Here is a 13868-nt window from a genome sequence, read left to right as displayed (position 1 = left end):
CTCTCTCGTTACTTTGGTAATGCTTTCGTTAGCTCGCATCGGCCGCCTTCTTCAAACTGTAGAAAATGCAGGATTTGAGCGAACCAGACGCATAATCAGGGTACCCGCGGGATCTTAAAAAGTCTTTAATGTCTTTAAATTCAAAATCAACATTTTAAGGCCTTAAAAAGTCTTAAATTCGCTGAAGTATTGAGTTCTAGGTCTTAAATAATTTGAAACGGGTCTTAATTTTCCTACGTCCATGTAACGCTACCTCTTGCTCATTGAAATGCTCCTGCAGCGTTTTAGAGAGTGTGTGTGTGTGTGTGTGTGTTTTTAGTTCGTTTTTTCGCTAGTGAGACCAACATGCGTCTTCTATAGCAGCCAATCAGCTTTCGTGTTATTGGCGCTAGTCTCTTTCCGATTGCACCAGACACATCAAACGAATTTTATTCTTCATCTGACAGTTCTTCCAGTTCTGCGACAGTGAAAGCGAATCGCACAATGACCATATAAAAGTATGATATGCCCGATAGCACTAAAAAAAGAGTTTAAAAAGCGACGTAAACCCCGAATTCATTCGCTACTGACACGGACCGATGTCAGACTATCCGCGGATTCTGTGCACGCGTTTGCCGCCTGTCAGCGCTCGCGCGAGTGTACAGAATCTAGGCTCATTACTGCAGTTCTTAAAGTGAAAGCAACCCATTATAGCCTAGCCTATTATACCCGCTCATGTATGTGTAGTTAATATTAATCAAACAACAACAACAACGGGGGAAAATAAACAGTAGCCTACCTAAACTAAAGCACTGTTTGTATCATTATATTTAAGTTGTATTTATTTGTCCTATTGTCAACATTCATGCATTTTGTTTGTTTTATTGCCATGACTATTGTGAATCTAACATAATGATATGGTAAATGTGGCATCCTAATTATGGAAAAAAAAAAAACATGCACTTTTCTGAAAATGACCTCCACAAAATCAGTAATTTTGATCTCACAAAAAATGTACACACACACACACACACACACACACACACACACACACACACACACACACACACACACACACACACACACACACACACACACACACACACACACACACACACACACACACACACACACACACACACACACACACACACACACACACACACACACACACACACACACACACACACACACACACACACACACACACACACACACACACACACACACACACACACACACACACACACACACACACACACACACACACACACAACCGGTCAAAAGTTTGAGAAGGGTAAGATTTTTAAAATGCTTTTAAAGAAGTGTCTTCTGCTCACCAAGGCTGCATTTATTTGATCCAAAATACAGCAAAAACACTATTATTGTGATTTCTTTTTTTTTCTTTTTTTTTTTTTACAATTGAAAATAACTACTTTATGTTTCAATATATTTTAAAATGCAATTTATATCGGTGATTCAAAGCTGAGTTTTCTGCATCATTACTCCAGACTTTAGAGTCACATAATCCTTCAGAAATCATTTTTTTTTTACTTTCTATTTCAGATAAATGCTGTTCTTTAGAACTTTCTATCCATCAAAGAATCCTAAACATTTTTTACACACAACTGTGTTCAACACTGATAATAATCATAAATGTTTGTTAATCATCAGATCCTCATATGAGAGTGATTAGTGAAGGGTCATGTGACACTGAAGTCTGGAGTAATGATGATAAATTCAGCTTTAATCACAGGAATAAATGACACTTTACTATATATTCACATAGAAAACAGTTCACAACAGAACTGTCACAATATTACAGCTTTTTTGTATTTTTTATAACATAAATGCAGCCTTGGTGAGAAGAGACTTCTGTAAAAACATTTAAAAAATCTTACCGTTCTCAAACTTTTGACCGGTAGTGTGTTTGTATATTAATCCTGGTGGGATTGAGCTGAGGAAGTGCAAGTTTACTAATACTTTGTTCAATTTGAATAAATGAATTTGCTTTGCAAGTTATTTTATGATTCTGCATTTCCATTTGTACATTTTTTTATTAAATTTTTATTGTGCGATATAGGTCTTAAATTTAATTAATAATGGATTAATAACCTGCAGATACCCTGGGATAAGTTCTCTTCATGCTTAACAAATAAGCATGAAGAGAACTTATCCGTCTGGTTTGGCCGTTTGCTCTAATGTTAACCTAGATAAATATGCGTTATTATTCGGCACATATCCAAGTGTTTATGTGGAGTGTGGAAGCTGAAGTATAGCACGCTTGCATGACATGAAGGCGCCGGCGCGGTCACTGGCATTTTTTTTCCTGACAGAGAAAACAACTTAAAATACTCCATAATTTATGGTCATACAGAACAAACAGGACGTGCGCTCTCTTTCGTTCTATAGTCTGCAGCGCATCTCATAAATGGACCGAAACTAAGCGTAACAGGCTTCTTGCCTCACATAGGCTATATATGAGAAACATATCTAGCCTATAGAAAGCTTGAAATGTGTACTTTTAAACAAACAAATTCAAATCGAAAACAAATACTCTCTGCTTATGTAATCGGCTAGTTGATAAACTAATAAAATAAAGATTACATTATAATGATAACCATATATTTCTATATGCGGAGAATGGAATTTTCCTTTCACCACCACACAAAGCACCGTTTTTAAGGTGACAACTGGTTATCAATATGAAGCTTACTGTATTTTGAAGATATTGTATTGTATCTTACATTACGAAGATAAAGATTGACATTTTGTTAATTAAACAAAAAGCACTTTAATGTTTTAAAAACATTAATACATTTTTTTTTTGTTAGATGTATTTTGACAATTTTTTGTATGTTGTAAAGTTAGATAACGAAGATTTATTAACATAAAACAAAAACATTTAATAGGGCCTCATTGATTCATTTTGCCTGGGGCCCCCACTCAATGTTGGTTCGCCTCTGTATATATATATATATATATATATATATATATATATATATGAAAAACATTTTTTATGTATGTATATACATTTAATAAATATACAGAATATACATGCAAACAAACATGTCTTAAATACATACATGAATGAGTGTGTATTTCATAATTATACACGGTACACACATTTTATGTAAACACTTTTATTTTGGATGCAATTAATAGATTTGACAGCACTACCATTTATATAATGGATAACATTGAGTAATGTTTAGTATATATGTATTTTTGTAGTAATTTATTTTTCCTGTGTTACATTAGGCTATGTACATTTTTTCTTTCTTTCTTTTGATTTTGAATTGAAATGACAGATAGATTTTAAACAGGTTTTATGTCATTTACTTGATTTTTTTATTTTTATTACAAGCCTAACACTTCACTTATAATGATCAGGCATGATTCAGATATTCGAGGCATCTTTATTTATATATTCCAACTCAGTACATAAGAGGCACATAATTCAGGCAAACAGGAAAAATATTTCCAAACATAAACAAACACAAACATCTCTTTTGCCAGTGGAAAATTAAGAAAATTAGTCTAGTCAGGCACAATTACAATCACACAATATTAAGGCAACATTAAAGAAGGCTCTCCAAATCTAAAGGTTTAATAAAAAGCACAGGGCTGCTGAGGCAAACCTAAGAAAAGTTCAGAAGGCTCTTTGGTTAGTTGAGTCACAGTTTCCTGGAAAAGTGTAGTGCAGCAAGTACCAAAATGTTACCAGTTTCATTACTCCAAAATTGGCAAATTTCCAACACACCTGGCCTACAGACTGGTCATGCAGCTCCCTAATGAAAGCTGCCTTTGTGAATTATCACAGCATAACTCAACCAAAGGCATTCTTTGGTCTTCAATTGCCAACGAGAAGAAATGGGTCAATTAATAAATGATGAGCTACCCTCTCCACATTAGTGTAATAAGGTTGTTATCATGCTCTACACCTCCTTTTTTGGAGGACGGCTCCAAATGGCATAAAACAAAATTCCTGAAGCTTTTAGGACCATATAAAATCAATTGTTCCTTCACTAAGTACAGTACACATAGTTCATTATCTCAAAATAATACTCCTGAGTCAGGATCTGTGCAAATATGCCTAGCATGGCCCCCAACAGTGCTACAATAACAGCCAGCGGACTTAAGTCATGCTGCCTCCATGATATCATCCAAAAGATCAGTTTCTCTATCAGTCAGGTGGTTAGTGAGGTCAGGAGATTCATGTTCCTGAGGACCTTCTGAATGGTCTGCAGGTAGCTCAGAATGCTTTTTCTTCCAGCAGCACGCACAGCGTAGACAGTCCTCGACGTTGTAGTGGAAGAGTCTGCGGCACGGATGGCAGAACTGATGGAAGACCAGCATGAAGATCACAGCCAGGCTGTAGCACACGATAAGCTGCACCACCAGCAGCGGCGTGCACACGTATACGTAGAAGTCTGACTTGAAGTAGTACCACAAGATGATGAGGGTCACATTCTCCATAAAGCGAAATGTGTAGTAAACTGCCAAGCATCTCCAGCGGGGCTGTTTCTCCACCAGGTCGTGGTCGGCCAGGTCCAGCTGCACGGCGGACCAGCAGAAAATATTGATGCAGGCGTAAAGGAACGTGACCATGCAGAGCACCACGGTGGTGCCCAGCTTACTGAAGTTCTTCTCTATATTCTCAGGCAGTGACGCCCTCCTGGCCCAGAACTCAACCCATGGTTGGAAGAAGAAGATTAACAGGTTGGTCAGGCCCACTAGGACCACCCAGACCCTGAGCGCTGAGCTGAAAAGCACCAAGGTGATGATCCGTGTGGCGATCTCTAACCCTCGCCAAAGGACCATGCACAGGTAGGCAGCAGGTTTCATTCGCACTTTGTAGTCATCGTACTTGATTTGTATGGCCAGAACACTGCAAACTAAAGCTCCGTATATGATTGATATCAGGGAAATGATCATCAGGGCAACTGTAAACACAAATAGGAAGAGCATTAGTGTAAACAATATTGTACACTTTACAATAAGGTTCCACTTGTTGACATTAGTTAACTACATTAGGTAACATGAACAATGAAAAATACTTTTTTTCATGAAAAGCATTTAATAATCTAAGTTAATGTTCATTTCAACATTTACTAATATATTATTAAAATAATCTGCATCTGTTAATGGACCTTTGTATTTTTATAAACTAATGTTATTAAAAGGTTATTACATGGCTCTCTGAAATGTTTGATTCTGATTGGTCATTCGCGCCATTCCGAGGTCAGTTATTCTCCGATAAAGAGCAACACTATAATTCCCACTCATCTGGGTATTTTAGGCCGGCTCTTCTTCCAAGTCTCTCGCTTTCTGGGAACTGTTTTTCATTGCGTAAACTTTCGCATTTAATGAGCTAATAAAATGTTTCAACTGAAATCAATATTTCGTGTCTACATATTTACTTATGTGTAATAAGTGGGATAATGGTTATGGCAAAATATGGGTTTATTTTGCAATATTAAAGGGTTAGTTCACCCAAAAATGAAAATCCTGTCTTAAATTACTTACCCTCATGTCGTTCGACAAATTAATTCCACAAATTAAGATATTTTTGTTGAAATCCGATGGCTCAGAAAGGCCTCCATTGGCCCAATGCACTTTACACTCTCAAGACTCATAAAAGGTACTAAATACATCGTTACAAAGTCCATCTCACTACAGTGGTTCTACAATAATTTTTTATGAAGCGACATGAATAGTTTTTGTGCGCACAAAAACAAAACAAAATAACGACTTTATTCAACAAGTGCTTGTCTTCCGTCTAGGCCTCAGACGTTAACTCACGAAGCTCCACGACGCATGCGTGAGAATAGAGCCGGTGTTCTGACACATGACCCGGAAGCGAGGAGCTTTGTTTACAAGCAGAGGAAAACGCGCTGTATCTAAGCTGTTGAATTCTACATTGATCTGGCTTTAGGTCTTGGCATAGTGGTCAAAATGGGGCTAAAAAGTTTGCATTTCATTAACCAGCAGCCATATCACCCTGTAGCTTAATACTGGTTTCCCACTGAAGCTAAGCAGGGCTGAGCCTAGTTAGTAACTGGATGGGAGACCAACTGGGAAAACTAGGTTGCTGCTGGTAGAGGTGTTAGTGAGGCCAGCAGGGGGTGCTCACCCTGTGGTCTATGTGGGTTCTAACACCCCAGTATAGTGATGGGGACACGATACTGTAACAACCACCGTCCTTCGGATGAGACGTTAAACTGAGGTCCTGACTCTCTGTGATCATTAAAAATCCCAGGATGTCCTTCGATAAAGAGTAGGGTGTAACCCCGGCATCCTGGCCAAATTTGCCCATTGGCCCCTGTCCATCATAGCCTCCTAATCATCCCCATACATATATATATGTATACGATTGGCATCATCAGTCTGTCTCCCCTCCACCAATCAGCTGGTGTGTGGTGGGCGTTCTGGTGCAATATGGCTGCCGTCACATCATCCAGGTGGATGCTGCACATTGTTGGTGGTTGAGGAGATTCCCCCCTTCTATATGTAAAAGCGCTTTAAGTGTCTAGAAAAGCGCTATATAATTGTAACAAATTATTATTATTTCCTGGATATCCGGACGCCGGCGCTACGTCATATTGGTGTTTCGTGAGTTCACGTCTGAGGCCTAGACGGAACACAAGCACTTGTTGAATAAAGTCGTTATTTTGTTTTGTTTTTTGCGCACAAAAACTATTCTCATCGCTTCATAAAATTATTGTAGAACCACTGTTGTGAGATGGACTTTGTAACAACGTCTTTAGTACCTTTTATGGGTCTTGTGAGTGCAAAATACATTGCTGCCAATGGAGGCCTTTCTGAGCCATTGGATTTCAACAAAAATATCTTCATTTGTGTTCCGAGGATGAACGGAGGTCTTACGGGTGTCGAACGACATGAGGGTAAGTAATTAATGACAGAATTTTAATTTTTGGGTGAACTAACCCTTTAACCGTCTGGATGTACATTATCCCATAATTAACTAATGGGAACTTTTTGTAAAGTGTTACCAGTAATACAATTTGAATGGTAAATAAATTAAACTCACGCCGTGAGGAAAGGAAGTATTTTTCCTGGATGGTAGCATAGAGCTGTAGAGTGAGCTGAGGAGTGGAGCCCAGGAAGGCCTGGATGACGGCTGTGCGTTTGAAGGCATTGCGGTGGATGGCTAGCTTGCGCTCAGAGTGTCCAATCTCACATTCGAGGGCTGAGCCTAAGCCTTTGCCATGCTTTAGCTTGATCTTTCTTGAAATCGTAACATATGGTTCCTCCTTTTTACCCGCTTGGTAGTAAACAACAAGAGCTTCAATGCACCTGTTCAAGGAAATAAAAAAGGAATCTGTCAGATACTGGGGAAAAAAAAACCGATTCTGCTGTTAACAATGGATTTTAAGGATATGACTACTGATTTATATACAACATAAAATAAACTTTTAATTATAACTATTTATTTGCCAATTTGAGCAAACCCAGCATACTTTCACTACTCATACACTTAGTTACCACAAGGTGGCAGCAATATCTTGGTGATCAAACCATTTCGAACCAGTTTATCAGCTTTGCTGTAATATGAGAAAGGTGTTGCTCACTCTGGGTGGAAACTTCACAACAGTGGTGTAGCCATGTCCTGCTTGAGTACAACATTAAACCCTTAATTCGAATAAAGTATTGCTTTTAAACTGTAATCAAATTTACTTAACAAAAAAAGAAAATTATTTAATACTTTTATTCAGCACGGCCCCCCTTAAATTGTTAAAAAATGACAGAAAAAACATGTTAAAAAGATTTCTATTTCAAACAAATTCTGTTCTTTTGAAATGTCTATTCACCAAAGAATCCTGAAAAAAAATTATCATGGTTTCCACAAAAATAGTCTTACTGACCCTAAACCTTTGAACAGTAGTGTGTATGTATAATTAACTTTATACAAATTATTTGTTTCTGTTTCTAGTTCAATGGGCTGCAAGCATGAACAAAAAAACATTGCGCAAAGGGCTTTGTTTAAAAAAAAAAAAACATTCATAACAAATTTGTGTGCCTTCATATTAATTAATTTAGTGTGATTTACTGTATATAAAATATTCATATGAATTAATTTAGTGTGATTTACTGTTTTTAAAAAAATTCACAAACCATAACGGTAATATTCTTAAAGGGATAATATATCCAAAAATTAAAACGGTGTCATCATTTACTCATGTTCCAAACCTGTATAAATGACTGTTTGTGAAACATGGAAGATATTTTGAGAAATGCCTTTTTTCTCTCCATACAAGATGGGAACCAAAACTGCTTAGTTACTAACATTCTTCAAAATATCTTCTTTTGGGTTCCATAAAATAAAAAAAACTTACAGGTTTGCAACAACATGATAGAACTAAATTTTTGGGGTGAACTATCCCTTTAAGGGCCATTCACACTGATTGTGTGATTTAATTGTGTGATTTAATTGTGCGAGGTTGTCACATCTCTGTGTAGTTAGTTGGCAGTTAGCAAAACTTGTGCTCGACTGCTGAATGCAACAGATGTAGTTAGTTGGCAGTTAGCACAACTTGTGCTCGACTGCTGTATGCAACAGACTGCTGTATGCAACGTGAGTTTCACTCTGCTCACACTGTCACCTCACCAAATGTAGCCTCAAATCTAACCCGGCTAACTCTAAATGCAAATAAATGACTTCCGCTCATTTTATCACAGCAAAGTCATTGTGAACGCCACTTTTGCTGTAAAACGAGAAGGATGATTTGAGAAAGAATTAGAACGCTTAGAATGTGGAAGAGGCTGTTTCAGTTTGCATAAGTGGCCATGTTTATTCGAAATTATGGAAATTAAGTTTACAACACTAACTACTACACATTTTATTTCCAGTGTTTGTTTAACATGATACTATTTAGTGCACTGATAAGGAGCACAGAAAAAATATATAACAGTGTTTTAAATGTAATCTTTTGCAGCAAAATTAATGAAAAGCACCTACAGATATCATTAAAAAGGAGCTATTTAAGGCATGCTACACTTTGGCATAATAGGATGCACAACATTATGACATACAAAGTGCGGGTCATTTGTAATCTAATAAGGTGAGAGCTGTCTGCCATATTAGAATGCACAAAGAAACAGGAGCCTGTTATAAGGTTATTCAGAGCTTGGTAAAATTATTACTAAAGACAGTCTTTGCATTCTACAAGGCAACTACTGTGCCTGTTATTATACAAGGAGATGAGAGGTGGCTATTTTGATCTTGATATTTAATACTTGCCAATGGCTACAGACAGTATACAGTTCTATATCAGGATTCAAAATGCAACTTCTGTGTTTGCAGCCTAAACTTGGCAAAACACAAGCCTTCACATAGCTTTAACCATGCAGAAAATCCACAGTACTGTTGTCAAACCCAAACACCCAACCCCCCGGGAACGCCCTGAGAAATGTAAATGCACCCCCACCCCAAATTTGTGTGCCGGGCCTGACTGTTGTTGATAGTTCACCCCCCCCAAAAAAACTGTCAACAATTACTTTAATTTATCCTCATGTTGTTCTAAACCTGTAAGACTTTCATTTATCTTCTTTGATGAAATCTGAGAGATCTCAGTCCCTCCATAGACAATTACCCATTTGACGCATTAAAAAGTTAATAAAGAGATTGTAAAACTAATCCATATGAATTGAGAGGTTTAGCTTAGCTTTATATGATGAACAGGTTTAATTTAGGCTTTTATTTGAAACTCTTATGGGTTTGGAGTAATTCAATATTTTTTGGGGGTGAACTATCCCTTTAAGAAAGTCATCCTTCAATAGCTCTTCACTCAAGTAATACAATAAAATGTTGGCTGTAAAACAGGATGATCTGAGTTTAGTAAGATAAGACATTTCCTATTCAAGGGAAATGTTTTTATGACATTGTGTCAGATATTTATAGAGCTGACCCGGACCCTCATCTGCTCTTAACAGTCTTCTGACTGCTTGCTGACCTCAGCTAAGCATACCAAAGAAGGAGTCAGTCCACAAGTTGGGCCTGCACACTGCATTCCTCTAATATTTTTTTTCAGAATTGACAACGAGCAAGGAAACAGATGCCTATAATGTACACAGACAATCATAGGATAATATTTGATATAAATAAACAAATCTAAAAATGATAACTAGCCACTGTTTTTCTTTGAATTTCAATTTGATCTGAAGCTCTTGCAGACCTGAAGACTAAATGTCAAACCACAAGCCTTATCTCTGGTAAGAAATCATCTGTCAAGCAAAGGCATTTTATAAACAACCTAATAAGGAAGTTAAGAGAGTAAATTTTAAATACATAAAAAGCAAGTGTGGTACACTCACTGCTGAGAGTATAAATCTATAGTCAGAAGACTTGACGTTGATTTCTACTGTATACAGTCAACAGCCTTTGAAGATATTTGAATATGATATGGCATGATGGTCACGACGACCTAGATAGTGTGCTTGTGTCATCAGACACAGTTTCCTAAATTACAATGTTGTTTAAACGGTGTACAATAACAGGAGGTAGACAGAGAAATGACACACCTTCAGATTTAAATTCCAAACTGCTTTCCTCTGGGAACTTTTGGTTTTACTCTCATTCACCTCCTAAGTGCCACCTTAATAACCCGGAAAACATGTTAGTGTTTGCTCAACAAGACTGAACACGTTTTGAAATTTGAAAAACACGGATAGCTAAAGCAATATCTGAAAGGTGTTTTGGGAGACTTACTATATATCCAATATTTCTGATAACTGTTTGAATGTACATATGCTGTTGAATCCTTGCGCTAGTAGACTATGATAACCTTCTCTGAAAATATCATGGTATATGGTAGTACACAATTCGATTCAACATTGATTCCTTTGTAAATATTTCAGGTATCCTACATGTCAATTGTTCTCCCAGGTCCCAACTAATGCTGCAAACTATACAGGAACCCTCATTTGGTACGTCACTATACTATTAAAGTTTAAAATGAATAACATTAACATAACCTATTATATTCAACAGTTTAAAAAAAAAAACCTTCTGACCCCAAATGGTAGCGATTACAGATACCAGCCTACATATTAAGTCCAAAGTACTGTTCCTATACACACAGAGAAAAAGGGTGTCAAAATTGTACCTTTAGGGGTACAACAGCTTGTCACTGGGGCAGTACCCTTAAAGGGACATATTTGTACCTGTTTTGCTCCTAAAAGGTGCATATTAGTACCTTAGAGTACAAATACTTACCTTAAGGTCCTACTATGAACCTTTTTGTGGTAAAAAAAAAAAGAAGGTACAAATGTGTCCTTTTAAGGGTACTGCCCCAGCGACAAGCTGTTGTACCCCTAAAGGTACAATTTTGATACCCTTTTTCTCTGTGTATATGAGGTCCAAAAAAATAATTTTTGGGAAGCCCCCATAAAGGTTTGATATGTTTATACATTACAGTTTACATTTCAGCCTTTTTTTTATTTTATGTTTCATAACTGATGTTTCAGTACAGCTGAAAGGGGCCCATGATGCTAAATGTCAGGTTCTATTTAAGTACAGCTGAAACTTAATGTCAGTTTCTTTTGTGACAGCTTAGTAACATGGCCTAGGACACATTGCCACAAAAGCTTTGTACAATAATGTATCTTGTACAATTCAAATTCTTGCGCAATTATGGTGTAAATACTTTTTGTAGCCAATTGTTTCAAGTAAAACTGACTTGTAAAAATAAACATACATGATATATGTATGTGTTTCTTTATCAACATTGTGAGTCACACAATAGTGTCGTCATCTCTCACGCATACCTTATGATAGGCCCCATCTGAAGCAGATGCATGAAGAGCACAAGAGGTCGGTCTCTCCCCAAGTCCCGGTGTACGAACGTCAGCGTGAGCTGAGTCAGCACCGACGGAACCAGCATGAATGTAATAGTCAGTCCCATCCATACCACGTTTTCAGAGGCATGGTACCTGCTGCTGAGCTCGGCCGCACATATAAACTCCGCGCAGTACAGGACCGTGGCCCACAACACGCTGAAGGGTGGATGGACTTTACCGTGGCTGATCACCTTCACGACACCGTTCTCGCTCGGGTGCTGCGCCACCACCTCCGTGATGTCATGCTCACTCGGCTTGTTGTTTTCCATCTTTCCGACTTCTCGTGCGCTTTAAATGTCTCGATCCTCGCAGCGGTTGTGCCATTGTTCATGAAACGTCATCGTCGGTGTCTCGGATCTCAAATGGTCCATTAATGTAAACTCGGCTCATATGCACATTGCCACATGTGCAGTGCTGGGAAGTAAAGACACATTAGTAGGCTATATGTAGGGATCGTCAGTGATTTAAAGCATGCTACGTACCGATCTAGACATTACGATGCCACCAACATCGATTCATTAAACTGTCAGATTATTTCCATTTCGCAGAGAGCCTTTCAACGGAATTGTGTCTGATCAGAAAAGCCAGGTGTGTCCTCCTGAAATACAGTGAGTGACTGAAAGCCTGCACTGTCTGTAGCTGCTGCTGGATTCCCACAGGTCCTAGTGCACACCGCATGGTTTTCTGTTGTTAAGTCTGACGTCACGCGGCAGCGCTTCCGGTGTTACGAGATTTTTGGTTTATGGGATTCTCGGTTTCAGTGGGGTGGTGCTGACATGAATATTCATTTCCCGGGACATGCGCGTGGAACTGGTAATTTTAGTTCACTCCCATCCTTGTATCTCAGCAGGTTTATTGTTTAAAGAAAAGGTAAATTGTTTCAATGTCGTGCGGATTTATGCCAAAACTCAATTGTTTATTTACGTAGGCCTATTTATTAGTTTGCAAGTTTTGTGCAGTCGTACCTGACTGAAAGATGGCAGGCATTAAGCAAAGGTCATCTAGTCGTATTGATTTCATTTTGTTGTGCTTTTTTTTTATACCATGAGATGTTTTAAAACGGTCTTTTATTATTTGTTAGGCCTATCTATGGAAGGATATCGCAGACAATTTTCAAAAGAAATTGCAAATTGTATTTGCAATTGCGTTTTCAATTTGTGGAAGCATAAAATGTGACACAATCCAAACGCAATTGCAAATCGCGCATTACCATTTGCATTTTCGTTTACGCAAACGCACAACGACTGCCAAATTTCAAATGGAAAAGTAAAGTCTGTTTGCAATTGCATTTCCAATGTCTTGCAAGTTATGACCCTGCCATTTTGGAATAGCAATAGAAAATCACCTATTTGCTCTTTCATTTCCTCCGGTGTCCTGCCACAACCTGCACAAAATTCAAATGGAATCGCAATCCCCTTTGCGTTTGCATTTCCGATGCCTAACACAGTCAACTGTGAATCAGGCTTGAGGGCGGGGTTTATTGATTTAGTCGGAAAGTATGCCACGCCCTCAAGTGGTGGAAAACGGGGGAATTTGGCAATTTTTGTAATAAAAAACAAGTTTAAACTCTTTAGTTCAAACAAAGTCAAAATGCAGAACTGATTGTATGTTCACCTGCAACCAGAAAAAAAAACAGCAAATAAGAAAAGTGACATGACTGCATTCGGTAGGCTATATATCAGACGAATATCATCATATTGCAGCCGACACAGTAAATTATCATGATGAGTTAAAATCAGAAAATCTATAGAAACTTGACATGATGTGAGTGATGTGTTGTCCATACGATTCTGTGCTCAAGAGCCAAGTGATCAAAAAAGAAAAGAAAACTACATTAGTGACATTCAATCGCATCATGTTCATTTCGTAGCCTATACCGACTCTGATGATCTGATTTTCTTCTTCATTTCATTTTCTTCAACATTATTATTTTCATCATATGTAGCCTATTCCTATTCATTTAACTATATTTGTATCTTTATTTTGACATTTAACAGATTTGACAGAACAGCTCAACAACAGAACCT

General features: G+C 37.8%; 1 protein-coding gene across 2 annotated transcripts; it reads right to left on the bottom strand.

Moving 5' to 3' along the window:
* Positions 1–3110: 3110 nt before the first annotated feature.
* On the bottom strand, positions 3111–13457 carry xkrx (XK related X-linked). 2 transcript variants are annotated; one of them, XM_079838632.1, is made up of 4 exons: positions 12324–12496; positions 11770–12255; positions 7034–7299; positions 3111–4925 (listed from the first exon to the last, which is right to left on the bottom strand). In XM_079838632.1, the coding sequence occupies exons 2-4, from the start codon at positions 12108–12110 to the stop codon at positions 4123–4125; spliced, it is 1410 nt and encodes a 469-aa protein (XP_079694758.1). In that variant the 5' UTR covers positions 12111–12255; positions 12324–12496; the 3' UTR covers positions 3111–4122. The 2 variants fall into 2 exon arrangements, with proteins under 2 accessions (XP_079694758.1, XP_079694757.1); XM_079838631.1 differs by having other exon boundaries at positions 11770–13457.
* Positions 13458–13868: the final 411 nt, after the last annotated feature.

This window comes from Gobio gobio (genome assembly GCF_949357685.1).
Source record: "Gobio gobio genome assembly, chromosome: 16".
Classification (NCBI taxonomy): domain Eukaryota; kingdom Metazoa; phylum Chordata; class Actinopteri; order Cypriniformes; family Gobionidae; genus Gobio; species Gobio gobio.
Note: the sequence above shows the minus strand (reverse complement) of the source record. Positions and strands in the feature narration are given on the sequence as shown.

Excerpts from the sequence above, each read along its gene's own strand:
- xkrx (XM_079838631.1), bottom strand. The coding sequence starts at position 12,110 with ATGGAAAACAACAAGCCGAGTGAGCATGACATCACGGAGGTGGTGGCG. Across the intron at positions 7,300-11,769 it reads CAGATGGGGCCTATCATAAG|GTGCATTGAAGCTCTTGTTG; the intron begins GTATGCGTGAGA and ends TTCCTTGAACAG. Across the intron at positions 4,926-7,033 it reads ATACTTCCTTTCCTCACGGC|TTGCCCTGATGATCATTTCC; the intron begins GTGAGTTTAATT and ends TTGTGTTTACAG.